We start from the raw sequence: 21591 nt of genomic DNA, 5'->3' as shown, positions 1-21591 counted from the left end.
TTAAATAACTCTTTTCCTGGGGTGGGGTGGTAGAGGTGTTTTCCTTTTTCAAGAAAAATGACGCAATACTCAAAAAATCTTTGATTACTGAGATAGACTTAGTTACTAGGCAGTCCAGGCTTCTATGGTTTATTTTTATAATTATAAAAAAAGTCTTAAAAATCAGTACCTTTGACTTCTCTTCATTCTCCCTATAGAACTCTGCTATCTGTTCTTCTTTCTCCTCAATGACATCCTTTAGAGTATCCACTTGGTAAACCAAGTTGTTTTTCTCATTGTCTAGTTGAGCATTGGAAACCATAGCTTTCTTGTACTTCTCTTCAACTTCAGCTAGCGAATCCTAGATAATAGAAAAGCTTACATTAGTCTAACTTTCTGATGCATTTTCATAATACTAAAATACCATCATAACACTGAAGGGTGCTATATGTTACACAGCAAAATTATGCAAACATTTTTGTTTCTGAATTATATTCCTGTCTTCCCTTTAGAGATACCAAGTCACAGTTCAACTTCCATTATCCAGGTTAGGTCATACACAGCAAAGAAAAGTTATCATTACAAAAGTATGAAAATTACAAGATAATATTCCACTTGTGTTTTCTACTCTGCCATCTTCACAACTTAACCTATAGGGATGGAATAGTAATACCACAGCCTTATTGTATTTTCAGTGCATGCACGAGAGGACACCTCAGAATGAAGCAACAAATCTGACAGAGAACTCAGACAATTAAATCACTAAAAAAGATCACAGAAATCTCTAGGAGTAAGCTTTAACTTAACACTCATTATTTAAGTAGTGCTGTTACCTCAGATTCCAAGATTTAAGGCAGTCACATTTTTTCAGTAATACTGATTCTCTGTTTAAGCAGGCATTTTGTCTATTTTTTACCAATATTTTTGGGTAAAAAAAAAAAAAAGCATGTAAAAATCCACATGCTTGATTCTCTGCTTGAAGGTGCACATATGCCTTGCTATGTATTTTCCTATACACGCAATTCTCTCACATTTACCAAAATAATTTTATCCATTCCTCCCCCCGGTACTATAACAAATGTCAACTATTCAAATACTAGAACAGCTATTACTCCAGGAACTTTTAAACATGCAATGATTTTAACATGCATTCTTTTAAATATACAAAAATTTTGTTTCAGAGTCCCAATTTTAGACTTGAAAAAGAAATGTTATGCCATTCTCTTTCCAAAGTAGACCTGTGTCCTACTACAAATCCCTTAGTATTTAATGTAATCTGTTCTTTCAAGGCCTAAATAGCATAACCTCCATTTTAAATTTTTTTATATTATGACAGTAAAAACACTAGCACAGGAAGGGCACCAGGCTTGGGTTTTCCAGAAAATGGAACAGTAGGACTAAGGACTAAGATGTTAGGGGAGAAGGTGGTAACAATCTACGTTCCCTAAGGAAACACTAAGGAGTGCTATCTGTTATACAGTAAAGTTACACAACCATTTCTTTCGGAATTGTATTTGTGTCTTCTCTTTAGAGATACCAAGTCACAGTTCAATATTCCAGTATAAAAAAAACAAGAAAGCCCAACTCCCAAACATATTCTGAATCTCCATTTTGAGAAAGTTGTCCCTAAGTATGTATTTTACCTTTTGTAATTTTATCATAACCACATGTTTTTATACCTCTCTGTTCCATTCACTGAATTCTGGAATTTTGTGCTGGAGAAACACAGTATTTTAGAAACTCCAGAAAAAATAACTTAAGATGCATCCTGATAGACTACAGATCAGAAGTGACAATGAAAATATTGAAAATAAAAGAAAGGTACTACTGTAATCTGGGAAGTAGAAAATAGCAAACAGTAAAGATTCAGGATAAGAGAGAAGAAAACAATGAAAAAATGAAGAATATATTAACTGCATTCAAGTAATTCTTAAAGTCACAGAAAACCTCTTTTTTGATGGTGTAAACATGACAAATCTTGTGAAGATTGGTAAAACAAGATGTCAGAGTCAGCAAACCTTCCAAAGATTTTCAAAGAGTAATTCAATTTAGAGGAGAAAAGAAAAATTAAAATGAATGCTGCAGTCTTTTTATGGGGAGATACCAAAATTTAACAAAAAGTACAACTAGGAAAAAAATTCCAATTTGATTATTTCTGTGAGTATGGTGAGTGGAAGCATGCAGTAATTTAGGCTGGCAAAGATCTGGATGCCATCTGGTCCAATCTCCTAATTAAACACAGCCAACCAAGATCATGCTGCTTACAGCTCATCTCCAGTTCATTTTAAGGATCTACAGGGATGTACACTGCAGAACCTGGTTGGACAACCTGTACCAGTGTCTGCCAGCCTGCCTGGTGCAAAGTCTTTTTCTTGAGGTGTAATTAGAATTTCTGCCCTTACAGTGCAACTTATGCCTGTTGCATTTTGCCCTGTCACTGCATCTCTGAAAAGAGTCTGCCTTGTCTTTATAGCCTCCTATCACGCAGCTGAAAACAAAAACGATACTGCTGCCCATCACCCCAAGACTTATCAAATCCAGTTGCCTCAGCCTCTTATTGTATGCCACATGCCCCAGGACTCCAGCCTTAAAGAGGAGACTAGGTAAGGCTTACAAGACTGGATTAAAGTGTCATCAATCAACAAGTTAATGGAGGAGAATATCTGCACTGATGGAAAAGGAATAAATTTATTTTGAGGCAGAAGAGTCAGAATTGCTTCTAAGAAAGAAAACAAGCTATGCCTAAGGGTCTCCAATCAGTTAAATAAAACCTGGAACAGTGCTAAGACTTCTCTGGAACTGTTCCTTCTTTTCAACTGAAGTATTACACATGTTCCCAAAGTTCAAGAATTCCATGCAGTTTCAGTAATCTCCCAGTTTCATGAGAAATAATACGGATTTGGAAGAATTTCCAAAACACTTGAATGAGGCAATGGGATGACTAAGGATGAAGCAGTTGGAACAGGCATGAATGGAAATAGATGAGGCTTTGCACATAACCTAAAGCTATGAAGAAATACTATCCGTAATTCTACAAGGCTATGCAATTTAGCATGCTTGGCTAGAACAAGATGATTAAACCCAGAAGACATGAAGACAGTACTCTGTTAGCTTAACAAAAGAAAAATATTGAGGAAAGAAAAAGGATCCCTTTCTAGTTGATGCAAGGGAATATAGAAAGAATCAAAAAACCTGAATCAGAGACATGACAAGGTTTTGAGATCTAACTAAATCAGAACTATCCACATTGGATTTTATTCTGCTGACACCCAGCAGATTTGTAGCCAGATAAACATCAAACTCTCAGCAGCATGAGGAATGAGCAACCAGAGACACAAAGGCAGTGTGATTACAAATCGCTGTTACTTAACCACTGAAAAAACACTTAAAGGTAGTGTAAAAGCAGGTATCCTAGTAACTCTTCTAATGTACACAAGATAAAACTGCTAAAACAGAAATGGAGAAAAAGGCAATACTTTCCTAATCAGAAAGAAAGATACCTGAAAGAATCTCTACAGAAGGCAAATTAACTAAGAAAACTATTATTCAGTACTAACAATAGCATAAAATGCAATTCAGTGCTCTTTGGTAACCGTAATGGATTACAACAAATAATACTGCATCAGTAATGATTTGGAACAGTAGCCATGAGATGCTGGCAAACATGCAGAAGTCTGAAAGTTAGATCTATTCTGAACACATGAAGCAATCTCATGTTTTATTCAAATTTAGTACAATCATAGCTATGTCTAATAATCTTGTAATCTACTGCTCTTTAAAGTCCTTTTAATATTCATATGGCAATATGATTAAAACAAGACACTACATCTGAGCATATGGCTGTCCGATTCCAAGTAACTTATCCTCTAAAGAGGAAATAATTTTTACTACACTGAACAACTCAAATTATGTATTTTCTCTTCACTATACTAACTAATATGTTGTTTAATCAAGGAAATTCAAGGAAGCTTTTAAATACATTACTGTAACATGGTCTACTACAAGCAGCATTCATTAAATGCTCTATAGGGATATAAAACTAATATGGAAAGATCTCTTTACTTTTACGTGGAATCATTCACAATTAGATAACAGGAAAGAGAACAGAACAAATAGCCTGAAAGATCTGCAAGCCCCATCATTTGCTGTATTCAGTTTCCCTTCAACACGGAAGAGGGGAAAATAACCACACTTTAACTGCAAACTGCTAATTGTGTGAAAATGTACAAAATAAAAGCACGCATATTAATTTAAACAAGCTGAAATACAGACAAATCCTGTTAACCTAACGCTGAAAATATGAACCTGTAATTGAGACAAAGAAAACGGGAATGTAAACCACAAGCATAAAAAAGGTATTTCTTAATGGCAAAGAATTAAAACAAAATTAATCTTCTCCTGCAAGCAACATGCCTGCCCAGATTCACGGCAGTACATCTTTCAAAATTATTGCTTTAGTTTCGCGTTATAAGATGTAGTATTTGCTGAAACCAGTTCTTTGTCATAACCATATACCATTTCATTCTTCCCTATTGAATACATAGCAGTTATTTTGAATATATATTTGCTAACAAAACTCAAAAAAGCCCAATTGAACATCTCATTACCTAACCAGAAAACACCTGCTAAAAATATGAAAGTTTAATACTATTTTAACATAAACCAAATAATGAACATGTACTCTCTTATGTACATTTACATCATATCTTAATAATTTACTCACATGACAAATTTAAATGACAAATTTAAACTGATGTTCTCTATGCATTGTAAGTTAGATACATGTTTTAAAGAAATTGAAAAACTTGTTAGTAAAGTGTTATATAGTTAGTGGAACCAGTGATATCTCCATTACCCAAAAAAACCCATACAGAATGCATGCTTGGGAAGAGCCCTGATACCTTTAGTTCTTTAAGTCCCTGCATGTATCTCCCTTCTACATCGTGTATCTGGTCCTTAAGATCATAGATATCCTGCAGGACATAGGAACGAACCATTGCATAAGAAGTATGGGGACATAACTTACAGTTGAAAAAGCATTAAAAGGTTTACATGCATTTTGTCAAATGCCAAAGCCTGCAATAATTCATAGAAACTATAATTGATTCACAACAACTTGATGGAAACTAAGATTTTGTTTAGATCTGTGAATCCAAGCCATGTCAAATGGGAAAGAGTAGTTTCAGATTTGACATAAACAAGGTCTTGTTCTAATATAAGCTGAACTGTTAGCACCACAAATATTTATGAACACAACAAATACAGTTACCAAGATAAATACAGAAAGCTCTCGTGACTGAAAATTACGTTCTTGTAACTTTTTCTTACTATTAAGAAACCAGAAGTTCTATAGCAAAGAAAAATTCCTCCTAACCACAAATACAATTTTAAACTAGCTCCACATTCTCTGAAAACTCTGTTTACCCGTAATTCGCTGAGGGATGCATCAGGATCCACCAAACTGCTTGTGTCTCCACTTCCTCTCCTGGATGAGTTGCCACTCAGTGGAGTTGCACTTACAGAATTGCGAGATGAGGGCTTAAAAAGTGAAAAACATTTTATCAGGAATAATATAATAATTTCTGGTATATATTCTTTATAAATTTCTTCACAGTCATAGAACACTCCTCTCTTTTCTTTTTACCATTTCTTAATATTAGAAATATTTTCCATTATTTTCCAGCACTTACGCTTCTTCCCAGTGAAACTTTGGTTCCTCTTTGATGACTCATCAGTCATCACAACTTTACAGTTCTCAGTAGCCTGTTCAAAAGACTTTCATAAGGAGGCTGTTAGTGCTGAAAAACTAAGTTTAAGATATTTCTAAAAATTCTAATTTCTGCTACCCAGGATTCAGAAGAAAGCCTCCAGTGGAATCTAGTATATGGATTTTTATAGCCCTAGACTCTTAATACTCAACCTTTCCTGCTAAATATTTCTCACGCAGAAGATAAATTCTACAAGAAACTAATAGCTGCTAAAAATAAACTTGGTAAAAAAGAAAAGATTCTTTTCTTGCAAAATAAAAGACACAAAGCACTTATTTTGGAGATTAAAAATACGTCTAAACATTTCATGCAAGCTCTTAAAAATTACTGAAATACACTCTGCTAAAAATACACAGCTTTATACTTTTTGAGCTATTTTAATGCTTGTACATCTGTGGATGAACATTGACTTTTCAGTAATTTTTCAAGGAAAAATTCTTACCCTTGAAAATATTTCTGAATGTGATTTTTCACTCTTTTCTTCCAGCTGAAAGTGAAAAGAGAAAGTGATCACAATACACCTTTTGTAACAAGGGACTACTGAATCACCATTTTCTGTTCAAAGATGCTGAGAAATATTTAAGAACAAAAAATAAAACAATGGGGGAAAAAATAATCAAGAAGTTAGCACAGATCGAGACAAGGAGAAAATAAAAATAAGAATTTAGCCTGAAAAAGCAAGTTTCACCTCAATTGTAAAGTAAATGAATGCTTGTAAAGAAAAAGCCAGAAACCTTTTTTTAGAAGGTTTTAAAAAGTCTTTATCCGTATTAAAGTACTGAAAACAAAACATGTTTCACTATTTTAAATTTCAACAGGGTAGTGACTACAATACTTGGTGGCATAACAAACACAAAGCTTCATGCAAGTGCATTTCAGACAATCAGTGACACCAGCGTGAACGTCCTAGTTATTAAAACCCCATTTGTTCCTTCGATCTTCTTGCTGAAACCTGCAGTTACATCAGGACAAAACCAATTCAGGTAAAAGCCCCTAAGTGAAGTGCACTAATTAATAGCAACCTAAAAAAATACTTTCAATTCATATTTTATGTATTGAAGCCTAAGCAAAACAACTACCACAGCCCCTTCTTATTTAGAAAACTCTAATATTGCAAAGTTATATTGTAGATCTCTGTATTTTCTTCATTTCTATGAATCACAACAGGTGGAGTTAAATCAAGACCTTAACATATCACCATATTTTAAAAAAACAAGTATGATACATTGAGTATGGTATCTCAATATCTTGCTTTCCCAAGAACACACGTTCTTCTCCAAGCCCAGGGAGAAGAGACATGGAAGTCTGCTACAATCACAGTAGAAACAAATGTTGCTTTACGAGATCTTTCTTGTTCCTTCTATTGTGGTTTCACATTTCCGTAGCAAATTCAGCATCTCCAATGATGTACTGAAACTGTAAATTGCAAATATTTGTCACCACTGTGATACTAAAATGACGAGAAGAACCCAAATGATCTGAAGTCTCCAGTTCAAAATATAAATTTGGAATTTAATAATACATATAATGATGAGGATGATACTAAAAGCAACTGACAAGGCAGCTTAATTGCCCGTCTCAGCCTCCACGTTTTCTTTTAGCAGGGCATTATTTTCAGAAAAGCATGTTTATTAGAGAGAAAGCTAAAATTTGAAGTGGAAAAATGGTCTCTCGTGCTTTGAGCAGGGCTAAACACCATGCACAAGTTACACAGCACTATAAGAGTATTAAATCATCTGAAAGCAGAATCACAGAACCGGTGGGTGTAGGGGTTACTCTAGCAGCCAACTAGCCCAGCCTCCCACCCAAAGCAGAATCGCTGCGGCTTTATCTAGCTAAGTCTCACCAGTTCCTGAGGGAGGTTCTCCAGCATTGCTGTCACTTGTCAGAGTTCAACACTAACCTCCTCGTGGAGCTTCTCACAATGTCTAGTCTGAACGTCCTAAGCTGCAGTGCGAGGCTGCTGGTCCTTGCAGCACTGCTTGGCAGAAGTATAAAGAATTTGGCTCTTACACCTAATCAAGCAGTTGCAAGCTGCTCATCACCAAAGAGCATCCCCTTTTGCCCAAATAAATAGGCCCAGTTCTCCCAGCTTTACTTTCTACTGCACATACTAACCCTGACTATTATTTCAAAGATGTCTGAAACCAGAAATTTCCCTTTTTTTCGCTACTATTAAACACGGGAGTTTTGACTGGAAGTAGCAAGAATTTCTAGAACTTACAGCAGAAACAAAGAGAAGGCAGCTAGGTTTGGTGTAAACAACGTTCAGACTGAAGGGATGCACAGGGAAGTTGTCATGATAATTTTCCTGTAACACACCCTATTGACTTGGGATTCAATGCAAGAGCACAGCCAACAAGTGCTCCAGTAACGGATCCTGACAAAATCTCATCTTGGATGAACGAACATTTAAAATGCACTGAACAAGGGCACAGTTGTAAGTATTTATTTTTGTCACTAAACCAAGCAGTATTATTCATAAAATACACACCAAAAATACACATTGATAATTCCCTAAGAAAAACATGCCAATATTTTACATTTAAGAGATGCTTAAGCTTATCACATACAAAAAATGTGAAGGGTTAACATTTGACACATGCTTCTAGCAACAGGCAAAATCCCCTTTAAAATAAACCAGCATGCTTTTTAAAAATTCAGACTCCAGATATTTTAAAACAAAAACCAGCCCCAACTCCTCAACAAACCTATGTGCCATTAAATAGCTCTGAATGCTTTTACAGGATTTACTTTCAGAGTATGAAAAGAAAATCCATGGTTAGTAAGTTTCACCACAGTATAGCAACAAGCATTAAACTCACACTATTCAAACCTTGGACATCATCTGCCTCGGAAACAATGCTTCCCCTGCGGTTGGAACGACTAAAATAGTCAGCAGCAGTTTCACTTTGATCAGAAAAATCAGAGGACTTCAAAAGACAAGAAGAAGGGTGAAAAAACTGAAGGTGATACCACAGAAGGAACAAAAGTTTATTTCAAAAAAACCAAACAGGAAATCCTAACTTAAATCTCCATTATTGCCATTTATTCTTGCTTTTCTAACAGTTTAACAGCTGTAAAATCTTAAACACACTTCTAGAGTTTCGCTATTTTAGTGTCTACGTGAACGCATGCCGCACTGATACAAATACTTGAGCATGCATATGCATTGTTTTTTAAACACTCCCCATGTTTATTATTCTTACAGTTTACAGTAACTAAAAGCAATCAACATTTATTATTGATCCAATTTCCTCATTCGGAGTAATATAAAAATACAAGCATTCCAGATACAAAAGGTTTAGCACCAACAGATTGCCAAACAAGCTACAAAAATTATTTTTTTAAAAAAAGCTTCGTAGATCATAAAAAGATTATATAATCACAAGTCGATAAATAAAAAAACATTTCTATTTATAAATGTTGTCTTTTTTCAAATCAATACAATCCCAACACTATTAGTTATGAATATTATCTGAGTTTCCTGTCATTCAAAACTCTTAAGAGGCCTTGTAATAGAAGGCAAACTTACTCCCCAAAGCTGTACATCAAGAAAGACACGTAAAGAGGCGAGGAAAAAACACTAACGCTACACATCAGTGGTAAAATTGACAAAATATATCTAAGCACATTACAGTAACAACAACTGCCATGGGCATTTAAGTCAAATATTTAACTGAGAAAACATCATATGTATTAAAAATAGTACTTAATGAGAAGAGTAGGTTTACCAAAAGTGTTGTCTTGATAACGTTCTACTTCAAAATGCAGGATTTACAGTGAACGTTATATTTAGCTTTAAAGTGATTATATGCGAAAATACTTAAACGAACAGTTTGAAAATATGTTGCCCTTAACCAATTTTCACCGTTTAAAAAAATAATTCTTTATTTCTTTGTACTTGATGTACATGAGTGATGTAGCCTCATCTTAATCCCGATTCAGTTTAAGAATTATTCAGGTTTTCACCAGTGTTTTCTGCAGTTTCCATATTCTCTCCTACTTTTCCATTCGATTTCCAGTAACTACTGAGCAAATTTCCAATGCACTACCCAGACAGAACGCAAATCATTAACCATAGAAACAGCAGAAAGTGAAAGCAGTAAGATTTTTACTTCATCAGCTTTTCAGAATTATTTCATTAAACCAATATTTTGGACTCAATCATTCATTAGTATGAGTGAATAGTACATTGGCATTATTGATGTCAAATATACATACTGATACCTGGTATGCGTATGTTCCTATATACGTATAAAGAATGTACTTCAGGAATGATTCTTAATGTTAAGAAAAACTAAGGAGACAAGCAGTATTTTCACAGTTTGAGAGACTTTACAGGTGGATGTTAATACCTCTTAGGTTTTAGAACTTCATTAATGAACAGCAAAATTCCCCTTTTCCTACAACCTCAAAAATTCACTCTGACATCTCTTGTAGCTAAAAACATACAGTATCTGATAAATGTTATTATAGAGACTAAGCAAATGAAAACAGATTTAAGAATATGTGAAATGTTAAGAATATGTGAAAAATTAAAAAAGGACCAACCGTTTCAGTTTAACCCATACCAGAACACTCATCTGCTTTTTTGTCTACCATGACAAATAAGCAGCTGTACCAAAGAAACTTAGACAATTATTCTGTGGTAGAAACAGAGTAGAATTATTTAAAAGTTACTGTGCAGCATGAAAAGCCATCTTCGGAATGACACTTCCAGCACAATACAGATTCAGAAACAAATTTCTCTCCGTTTCAAATACTGGTCACTGCAAAAATGAGCCAGTTACTTCTCACTGCATGATATAACAAAGTTTGCATTAGTCCTCTTCCCTGAAAGACTTTTGCAGGCATATGATAGTGAGTTTCACATGGCTGCCCCGACTACAGCATAAGGTGACAACTCCAACTGCGCACTATACTCCGGTTTCCAACTGCTTCCAATTATATACATTACAAACATTTAGAAAAAACAAATTCCTTATTGCTTCTACATTTTACTGTCTTACTGCTAAAACTTTACATCTTGCTAAAAATCACATCTCTGACACTGAATTTTTTTGATGTGAACTGAAAAATCAAGTCTGTGTGTTGGTCAGTAAAATGATCATCAGTGTTGTGCGTTAGTATCAAAGCATTCAGCAAATCATGCAAGAGGAACGCTCACCACAGGACTACTTCGAACTGAGCTTGCTCTTGAAGAGTAACTGTATTCAGATGGCTAAAGAAAAGTTATGAAGGAAATTTTCACAATTTTCATAGATTTTTGTCTCCAGAAAACAAAGATAATGGAAGAAACCAAAAGCCTATTACACTTACAGTGCGAGAACTATACGAGCTATGTAATCCATCACCACACAACGATGCCTGAGAAAGAGGGAAGGAAATACCATCTACATTCAGTCTCAGGAGTAATTATGCCACACATACATGGAAATTCTTATGCACTGTACTCCATCTTATCCCATCTGTGCACATTCCAGTCAACATTATACTTTTTGAAACAACAAACAATTTGTGAAAGCTTCCAGCAACACTTCCTCCTATTATTAGGTATATCTATTTCCAAATATAAATCTATTTCCTTGAAAAAATAGCCAAATTGGTTTTGAAAATACAAAATCTTAACAATTTTCAGAAGAAAAATAAGTATTTAAACTGCCATTTGGTTTTCACTGTTCTGAACCCTTCAGAAGTTTTAATACACCCTGGGAACTGAAGCGCTATTACTTTGTGCTCATGTATGCCAGTTTTCCTGAAGGAAAATATCTCAAGGTGCAAGGCTGAAATCTATTTCAGCAGTGGATAATAAAAGCAGTTCTGAGCAAGACAATTGAAAAAAAAATAAAAATTACAGTCTCATGCTGCCTTCTCCCTACCTATGAAGGGATTGCTAGCCGAAAGTAGAATTAATTATATGTATATCAGAATTATATACTGATATATATATTAAATATCTATATTATATGTATTATATATATACTATTATGTATAATAGCAGTCATTACAGTCTTGTTGTCTCACTGGATCTTCTAATATTTCCTTGAGAATACGCACAAAGCCAGAGAAGTAAACTATCTCTGCTTGCAATCCAGGTTCAGAAGATCTCACTAGCTCTATAAAAATATTACATAAGAATAGGTCAGTTTTCTACACATGTTTAGTATGACTCTACATGGCAGTATAAGTTGAACTATTGTAGCAGCAAAAGCCATAAAGTATCAGGTACGCATGTCACATTTTAAAGACAACAACTTTTTGTAGAGCTATCTTAGCCATCTGTATGGTGCTTCTAGATACTTTTTAGTTTGTGAAGATGCAATTAGATTTTCATCCTATTGCCTTTTATTAACTTCAAATACGACATCTTACTTAAAAATATTTCAAGTGTATTCACCACAAAGTTCTGTAATCTCCTGACAATGATTTTTCCCATTCAAATGCCTAACTTATTTAAATACTTTTTTTAGTATTATACATGCAGTTGTTTTTTAGTATGGTTGGATTAACTTCTTGTTAATCTCTTCAGCATCACTGCTGTATTCATAAACTTTATGCTTATCTGTAAACAGATGAGCAAACCAGCAACTACTGAAATACTTAAAAGAGGCAATTTAATGATGTTAAAAACCCCAAGCTGAATGCCTCCACAAAACAATACACACAAGCTGCAGCTTTATTTAAAAATATGAAAACAATGCTCATGTAATACTGCCAAGCCCCATGGCCATACAATACAAATTAAAAGCAACCATGCAAATGGTGCTTACGAACCAAACTGATACTTCTTATCAAACCAGTGTTTACAGAAGCAGACACCTATAAAGAAAAGCGTAATTTTACATCTGAGGGTCACTCAAACATCCGAAGATAAGATATTATATCGTACTAACCCTGTAACTTCTAGTTGTTGCCACTGGATCACTGTATAGAGAAGATGACTGTAGTGTGAAGAATAGAAAAAGTCAGAAACACTTTTTTCTATATACATTATTTTTTTAATCTATTGCTCTATATTCCCCAAAATTTCTATAAATAAAAATGCTAAGTTTTACCTCTGTAACAGACAGGAGCTTTAAGAATGATAAACACTCCAAGAAAACCTATTACCTTTGAAATCATAATTAAAATGTTAATTAAAGCAATCTAGTATTTTTATCAGAAGATGCGTAGAAGAGAATTATAAGAAATTAAGTCGTTTTCAAAAGGCACATCAATTTCCTCTAGGTAGTTATTCAAAGCTGACCACGACAGTAGCCCCAAGTACAGGAAGATACTACCTGTCTCACAACAGACCACTGATTTATCCTTTGTACTACACTTTCTTCTACAGTAATATATTGGTGCTAAACTTAAAGACTTTTTTTGTTGTAGGACTTTGAAAAGGCAAATGTCACAGCTGCTAGTTGTTTTCTTTATATCATACAGCAATCATGAAACATTATTTAAAATTTAAACCTCACATATGCAGAAAACAGAATAACTTGCATGTTATCCATTCATTTTATAAAAGCCAACCCTTAAAGCAAGAAATACAATTGTAACTACTACTAACTGTAATAATTTGCAATGTTACAGAAAGAAAGAGAGGCAAGTCTGCTGCATATAGCATAAGTAAGCAAAACCAAGTATGTATTTTATACACATTAAAAAAAATAATATAGGAAAAGGAGACAGACCCGAGTATGGTAGGAAGAAACTGGTTTACTATATCTAAGGCTGCTATAGTTTCTTTGATCATAGTAAATTCCACTCTGTGTGGGGAAAAAAAGAAAAGAGAAAACAAAGACTGCATTTGTACATCTTGTAAAAGTTCCATCTCAACATTGCCCAAACATTCCCAAGCTTAGAGCTTGTACAGAACGATGTAAAGAAAATCCCAATGGTTGACTGAAAATCCATATAACTTTCTGAAGCGAGTAAAGCGTAAATAAGCCCAAGAACTACTTATATATTCTGTATATCATCATTAACTGTATTTTTAATGCCATGCCCAAAGCAGTAAATAGTTTTGGGGTTTAATTTCTCTCGAATAAGTAAGAAAACCCTGAAAAGTTTATCTAAACCATGACAAGTGGAGCATGAAAGAAAAAAAAAAAAAAAAAAAATCGACAAAACTTGCTAATAATTAGTACAATTATTTGCTTGAAAATTGTTTTCCACTAGATACCATCCTGCATCGGCACGTTTGGGGAGACAGAACGATAGACATGCCTAAGAATTTAACAAGGGATGGATGCTTATGTGATCAGCATTAGTCTGTACCCTACCGCTGTTCTTTACACCAAGTGCACGTGCTGAAAGCCTAGCGATTACACTTGGCTTACTTCTGTTGGTCTTGATGGTTCCTACACAAATTGCATCTATATGTATATGTGAGGAAAAACCCCAATATATAAAGAAGGAAAAACAAAGAGATGAAGACATGGCAAAAAGTAGAGCTTTCAGAATGTAGTGCTTCATATCTCAAGAGGCCACAGGAGGCAGAAAGATTCCTGTTAATTTTTTAAGAACTGAGGGAACAGGGAAACAGCACGGGGAAGTGCTGCAATACAAATAATTATGAGTAAATATAAAAATTATTTCAGCTTTGTCTCAACAAAGGTGTCCACTGCTGCTCTGACTCCCCCAGTCCCTGACACAATGGCTAATTCATCAGTGCCAAAACCTGCTGAAAAATTGTATAAAAAAATATTTATTTTCTTGGCACTGTATTCATGTTTCACACTGAACTTTGTAAAACAGTGTTTGGAAGATCACAGTAATCCACATGCCTTTCTCAACAGTTCACTGGGATAACATCAGAGTTTATGGTTTATTCAATCTGCTGTACATGGGTATTTAAAATACCTCCAGCTGATAGTGGACAAAGCATAAACAACAGAACATGTATCTCCATCCTGACTGAATAAACTTTAATTCAAATAAGTGCCACTTTTTAAAAAATAGTTCCAAAAGCCTTCCCCCAGGCCTCCAACAGAATGTGATTTCTATTTTGCTGATTCCATTCATGGGATTCCACTGCCACAAGCAGAGTTTCAAACACTCAACTCCAGGTCAGAATTTAGGTCAATACTAGCAATTCCTTTTTTCCTTAAAACATTTATGTCAGTATATGCCAGCAAACTAATAAATTCATCCATAATTGTATCAGTATGTAGCTCTACACAGTTAGTATCTTTATATGCAGTATTACAGTAGAAAACTAACCAATAAATCTTTATGGGAATAAGCAGCTTTCTTCTTTGAACTATAAGATTCACTGTAAGCATGACTCTAAGAACAAAATTTAGAAAATTAATACCACTATATAACAGCCTCTTCAATCTTAAAATAAAGTCAAACATAAGGGTTTAAAACTTTTGTCATCTACAATGGAAACACCACAGAAAATTCTAATTCCTTGATTAGAATAACATGCCATACTTCTATCGCTGCCTAAAACAACTGCTAAGTGAAACTACAACCAACCTTATCTCTGATGAACGTAGACTTGGCTTAAGCCAGTGTTCACATTTCACACAAAAATATAGACCCAATAAATAAACTAAAAAAGCTTAACATTACAGGCTATTTTAAGTACTATATTGTGTTTGCCTATCTGTAGATAATTCAGACAACACTGCTACGTAAACAAAATCAACTTTTTCAGCTGCTTACAAATGCCTTTTAGTGGTACTTGGTGCTTGTCTTTGCTTAAGAAGACACACACAAATCTTACTTGGCACAATACCAATAAGAATGTGATGCACGACCATCACTTCATAACAATAGTAAGAATTTTTTTTTTAAGTAAAGGTATACAAATCACCTGCTTTTTCTCAGGATTTAAATAATTTTCCATTAATTAAGTTAATTTTCTACACAGAAATTGAGAATACAAATATATGCATACACACATATCTTTTTTAAAAAAAATGTATGTCCTCCAAGTCTATTCTGTGTATGTCCCTTCACTACAGAGTTTAGAAATAACAGATAAATACTAAAAAGTGCTTACTGTAATACAGCTGTCTAATGTGAATTCATGAGATTTTCTCACAGGAAAAGTTTATACGTGCATTCTATGTGAAGGGTTAGAATCATACTGCTATTCTAACTCTGAATGTGTGACAGTACAAATTTATATACATTTTGAGATCAATAATTCAAAATAGCTAGTTAGTGTCATTACACCTTAAAAACAAAGCACAACAGCAGTCTTCACTCAGACATGCAAAGTGTTAACATACAGGGACCAAGTATCTTGCAGATCTATCCTTAGCATTGTCATACTGAAGTAAAAAAAAAGACATTAAAATCATGACGTTAAAAAAAAAAAGATTAAACTTTTTTTAAAAAAATAAATTACTAAAAAGACTTAAAAGGAAGTTACAAGGAAACATATTCTACTAATTATGAAAGTTTATACCTAAAGAAATGCCATTTATTCAATCTAAAGGGCATTCTGAGGCTGGAACACTTTTTAATAAAATCTAAATTGTTTTTTCCTGATAGTATCCCAATTTCTGAAAAGCAAGATTGTTTTGGACCACAGTAGATTATGTGAAAAATGTAACGTCATTTTGGTAACTGAGTTTTAAATAATTAAACAAATTCTCATATGGTAAATTGTATTAAACTGAGACAGTATTTTTTAGGTTATGTGACAAAAGGCTCATCTCCACACAGGCAAAGGAGCCCAGAGGAGCATCAATTATCCCCGCTGTCCAGGTGTGAAACCCATCAGGATGCTCTGAGGGCTCTCCAGGGCACCTCATAGACTGAGGGAGGTAACTGCCCACAGGGCATGGAAGACATTACAGGATGCAAGGATGCATCATGGGATCAAGGGAGGAATCAAAGGTGGGGAAGGGAGGGATAAAAGTGTTTTCAGATGGAGCAAGTGAGTGATAAAGGAGGAATAGTGAGATTAAATGGCCACCTGTGGGTAAAGAGACTGCTCGTCTACCAGATTTGACAACTTTCAAAGATAAACAGCTTTGTAATAACAGCTTAGCCAGTGTCCCTGTGTTTCTTGTTACTCAACAAAGACAAAATCTGTTGTGTTTATTGTTTTTTTAAGCATACAAATCTTAAACTTTCAAAACAAGCTTGTTTTTTCCCCAGTTCATTTAAAATTTCACAGGTGTAACTTGGCCATTCTCAGAGTAGTCAAAGCACAATCCAAAATATTACTTAGTATCATCCTAAACTTCCTTAAAACACCAAACAAAATAAGAAATTGACAGTAGTTTGAGAACATTACATGATATAGTAATAGCATTCTAGAGTACTACCCAGTGTAATTTTCAACATAAGAACTACTGAGAGGATTACAAGAAGAAAATTCCTTCTAGAGATCAAATTAACATCAAAACCTCCCTGGTTTTAGATTTTGTATTCATTCATAAATTAATATAATCCAGGCTTAATTCATATTATTTTATATTGTTTTCTTATTGACAGAACACTTTGCATTTTCTTTGACCCCTCAAACTTGCTCTCACAAAACATTTGATTACTTCAATCATTTCAGCAGTCCAGTTACTACTGTTTTCTATAAACAAGCATGCTTTTACCAAACTACTTCTTTGGTAAGTAGACACAGAAAATGTTATAATGTGAACACATCAAATCATGCTCATTCCAGGCTACACACCACAAGATCTCTCCTTCTGGAGGTACTTGCTCTGCTCCTGTGAGACCCACTGACATCCAAAGAACTCTTAAGAATGAAATTATAAAAAAAATATATCAATATATATTAAAAAAATTAAAAGCTCTATTCACTGAAAGGCACAAAATAACCAAGGCAGTCAAAGAAATTCTGAGTAAGCCACCCAAAAATTAGCCCAGTTATCTGATGGTTCAAACCCTATAATTTAGTCAAGGGAAAACTTCTTAATTTCTCTCTTAGCATACTTTGTATGTTAACCAAGGCAAGAGCAGATCTGAACAAACCTGTACCAGCTCTCAAGTTTAAAAGTGTCACCACATCACATATTTTACATGCTTTTTCTGTAAACCATTTACTGTTTGCAAAGTAGTCAACACTACCTGATTCAAAGGATTCATTTGGTAAAAATCTGTGTGCTAAATTGCAGAAACACTTAACACCAGCACTTGCAAGACCTTACACAAAATTTAGTTAATCAAAGATTACATTTAATTGCTGAAACCTCTTAGTGACAATCACTCTTTTAAAGTCACACAAAGAAACAGCCTACTCCACCTTGCAAATTAAACAAAAGCAACTCTTGTATTTTAGTTATTTTGTCTCTCTCCAGACCTATATGCAGATCCATGACAAGCTAATTCCAAAAATCTACTAAAACCAGGGAAATGTTTGCAAGCCCTCAACAAAACCATTCTTGAGCACCATATATGACCTAAAGAGGATACAGGAGAGCCTGTAGATACAATAAATACTTCCATTAGCAGTCTTTGGTATGCGTTGTATCATTCAGGTAAGTCTTTGCTACTGTCACATTCTCAAGGAAATCAAACTTTGCATCATACCAAACCCTTCTTTAAATTGTATCCTCATGTACTACTACTTGTTCTTCCACAGATGTTATAAGAAGATAAAATAAAGAGTGCAAGAAAAGATACAACAGTGAGCAGACAACCACCAGCATCAGTTTGGAATGAATGTCCAAGTTACAAATCAGTATTACTCATCTGCAGTAAGTGGCACTGATTAAGGATGACTGCATCAGCAGTAGTATTAATTAATTTAACAAAATTTGACTGCAGAATTTCTGAGACAGGAGAAACAAGAGATTTCCCCACCCCCACCACGTGAATTATCTAAAGGAGACCACTGTTTGATCATTAATAGCACCTTCACATCTGACCATGAGATCTGATGTACAGTTGTAACCACAAGACAATTGACAACTTATGTAGGAATCTTAATACTCTACCATTTAAAGACAACCCAATTAATTTTTACTAGTTGGCAATATCTGAAGTCTGAGCACAATTACTCAGCTTTTTTAAAAAAGAAATAAATCATATTAGACTGGAATTACACTAAAAGATGACACTTACAACTTGTTATTAGATCTATGTTATTTCAAATAATTGACAATTGAACTACATCTATTTCCAAACAATTCTGAAACACCTTGTCTATTTTCAGCAACAAAAATATACTGTAAAGAAATATATGTAGAAAAGGAAAAAAGAAGCATGAGCTATTTACAGTAAAAACATAGTCAAAGAACATGTGACAACAAAGATTCTTTTCAAATGCAAAGACTGAAATACATAAAAATAAACTACCTTGTTAACATTGACGGTAATAAAATACTAGATTAACTTTTAACATTAGACATGATGTAAAATACTGACTCTAAAACTGCTAATACTTAGAAGACTTGAAGCATCATCCGCTCCCTAAGAAAATGAAAACAAAACCCAAACTTTTTTTTTTTTTAAAAAAAAAAGCCATGATGGAAAAGAATAAGTACACAGTTTGAACACAAACCAAATATGAATGTCGACTGGACCGGTGAGAATACCTGGCCCTCTCTGAATCTTCCTGAGAAAGAAGAAACGCAGAGTTATTCCACAGGAGGGAAAAAAAAAATAAAGACAACAAAGCAAAAGCAAGCAAAGGTGAGCAACATGCTGTTAGCACTTTTAATGCTGTGTATAATTTCAAATAATCAAGTGTGGCAACAGAACTCACTCAAGTCAGAAGAACTGTGATTTCACCCAATTTGGGTAAGTATGCCAACACACTACATTAAGAGACGTAAATAAAGGGGGTTAATAAAATTAGTAATCACTGTTCAGTAGTCAATCCTTTTTCTGATTACTATATTAATGCAGAAAAGAGTACAAGATTTTTTAAATTAAGAAATCAAAGTAAAAATTAAAGAAAAGCTTTACGAAACTCCAAGTACATTAGTAAGAAATTTACTATAATTACTAGTCAGAATGTGAACATTTTAAAAAGTTATTTTAGCCCTAATAGAAATTCTCATTCTCTGTTTCCTCACACATACTTCAGATTTTCTCCTTTATTATAGAAACAAAGCTTCTTAAGCAAATTGGTCAATTATAAATTCTATAGGTAGTTCTGCTCTACAGTGACAGTGAAAATAATAAACCCAGCTTATAAAATTTGGGGGAGGACAACCAGCTGAGGCAACTTATCTTTTGTTCTGTTGAAAGAGCAGAGAACATTCATTTTGCCTCACACAAAGGAATATGTGAGAAGCAGCAGGAACAAAAGTACAACTATTTAAAAATTAAGCATCAAAATGTTTCACATGACATAAGCTTCCCAAAATTTTAGTTAACAGTAGGTAAGCGTATTAAGAATAACTTATTTTAAACTATCCCACTTGAAGGCTATACAACAGAGCTCAAAGGAGGAATCCTTCTTTACATGCCTCACTTCCTACAGTTTTCAATAGGTCAAAATATTCTGAAGGTTGTAAGCCAGATATCTTTACAGTTAAAAGGTCAGCCTCTAGATCATAGATGGATATCCAAAGTCTAAAGCTTGCTTTCATACTGCCTATAGTCACATGGTTATTTGCTACATTATTACTGGGTACATTAACTTGTTCAATATTATTTTGGGACTATTCAAGAGGCTTAGCTAATACTCTACAAGAAAATAATTTCCCAAAGGGTATGTGTGTGTAAGTTTAACTTTCTAATGATACTTTAGTCTTTCTCTCTATAGCATCTACTTTGAGGATTAAAATGAACATTTATTCCGTAGAACTTTTAAACATATTATAGACAGATCATTACCAATTTTAAATATACTTTATGCCTGTGGTCTAAATGGACAAATGCCTGTTAATACTATCTGCAGCTTGCAAGCAGACAGTTTGCTATTTATGCAAGATTCTTCCTAACCACTGGTATACACCCCAGCTAATAATACGATCTTATAATGCAAAACTTCAGCTTCTGGCACAATTTTCTGTACATTTCCGTAGGTAATGTACTTTGGGTAATGAGTCTTTTCCTGGTGTACAATCAAAAATTAGAAAGCCAGCATTGAGTATTTAGCATTTTCAGGTCAAAGGACGAAGTACTTACCACAGTACATATTACAAACAGATAGCTGCTGCCGGTAGCTATCAAACTCAATTTCTAAGTATTTAAGTTTGAAAAACTCACTATCTAAAACAGGTTAGGTCTCCCAATCGAGGAAAGTGCACACATCTGCTCAGAAACCTCCTGCAGCAGATGTGCCTCTTACAAGTGCAAAAAGAAGGTGGCATTAATTTCAAAGTGAACTTGCTCACAAATGCAATCTGCATTCCACAGTTTGAAAACCCTTGTTCTCCAACAAAAAAAAAGCATTCAAATGTGTATTCTACCAAGAGACACCAGAAATTTATGTTATTTACAAGTGACTATAGAACTAATATACACATGAATGTCAGCTAGGCAAAGAGACAATATAAAGTCAGGACAACTGCAAATAAAACCCTAATGATGGTTCTCGGATTTCTCAACAGAAGTGCTGATTAACCATCACGGTAGTTTTAGCTATTTGAAATTATGGTTACTCTTAGCATATACTACTAAAATCTTCTTGGTCCAAAACACTCAGCAAGCACTCCCCTAAAAACATAAAAAGAAACTCACATCTCCCATATGCCTTTTTAAGAGGTACATTAAGTTTCTGAAAGGAACTCCCTAAAGAAATACTGCACTAAATTAACATAAATTGAACAGGAGCTTTCTCAAATTGCAACCCAACTAGCTCTACTTCTTCCTGCTTAGTGGATTTAATCTAAATAAATGAACAGTCAAATATTTTATCATTATTAATTGAAAATGAGGGGCAAAGGGTAGAAGGATACAGATGATACATATGTGA

The 21591-nt window shown here is 34.2% G+C and overlaps 1 protein-coding gene across 8 annotated transcripts in view; it reads right to left on the bottom strand.

The window, feature by feature from the left end:
• The window catches only part of LRRFIP2 (LRR binding FLII interacting protein 2), a 57956-nt gene that overhangs the window by 13906 nt on the left and 22459 nt on the right, over positions 1-21591 (bottom strand). For 4 of the 8 annotated variants that reach the window (XM_056334678.1, XM_056334681.1, XM_056334683.1 and 1 more), the window contains exons 4-7: positions 6190-6234; positions 5404-5517; positions 4881-4952; positions 170-340 (exon numbers count right to left, since the gene is read on the bottom strand). In XM_056334678.1, coding sequence (XP_056190653.1) covers positions 170-340; positions 4881-4952; positions 5404-5517; positions 6190-6234 — 402 coding nt within the window. Of the gene's footprint in view, positions 1-169; positions 341-4880; positions 4953-5403; positions 5518-6189; positions 6235-8572; positions 8711-10917; positions 10972-11069; positions 11118-12524; positions 12570-12643; positions 12692-13429; positions 13505-14960; positions 15027-15982; positions 16025-19088; positions 19134-19224; positions 19279-21591 lie in introns of all 8 variants that reach the window. The other 4 variants (XM_056334680.1, XM_056334682.1, XM_056334684.1 and 1 more) reach the window with 2 other exon arrangements.

The sequence above is a fragment of the Falco biarmicus genome, chromosome 4 (genome assembly GCF_023638135.1).
Source record: "Falco biarmicus isolate bFalBia1 chromosome 4, bFalBia1.pri, whole genome shotgun sequence".
In the NCBI taxonomy this organism is placed as follows: Eukaryota; Metazoa; Chordata; class Aves; order Falconiformes; family Falconidae; genus Falco; species Falco biarmicus.
The sequence above is the reverse complement of the archived record's forward strand: the minus strand, read 5'-3'. Positions and strand labels throughout refer to the sequence as shown.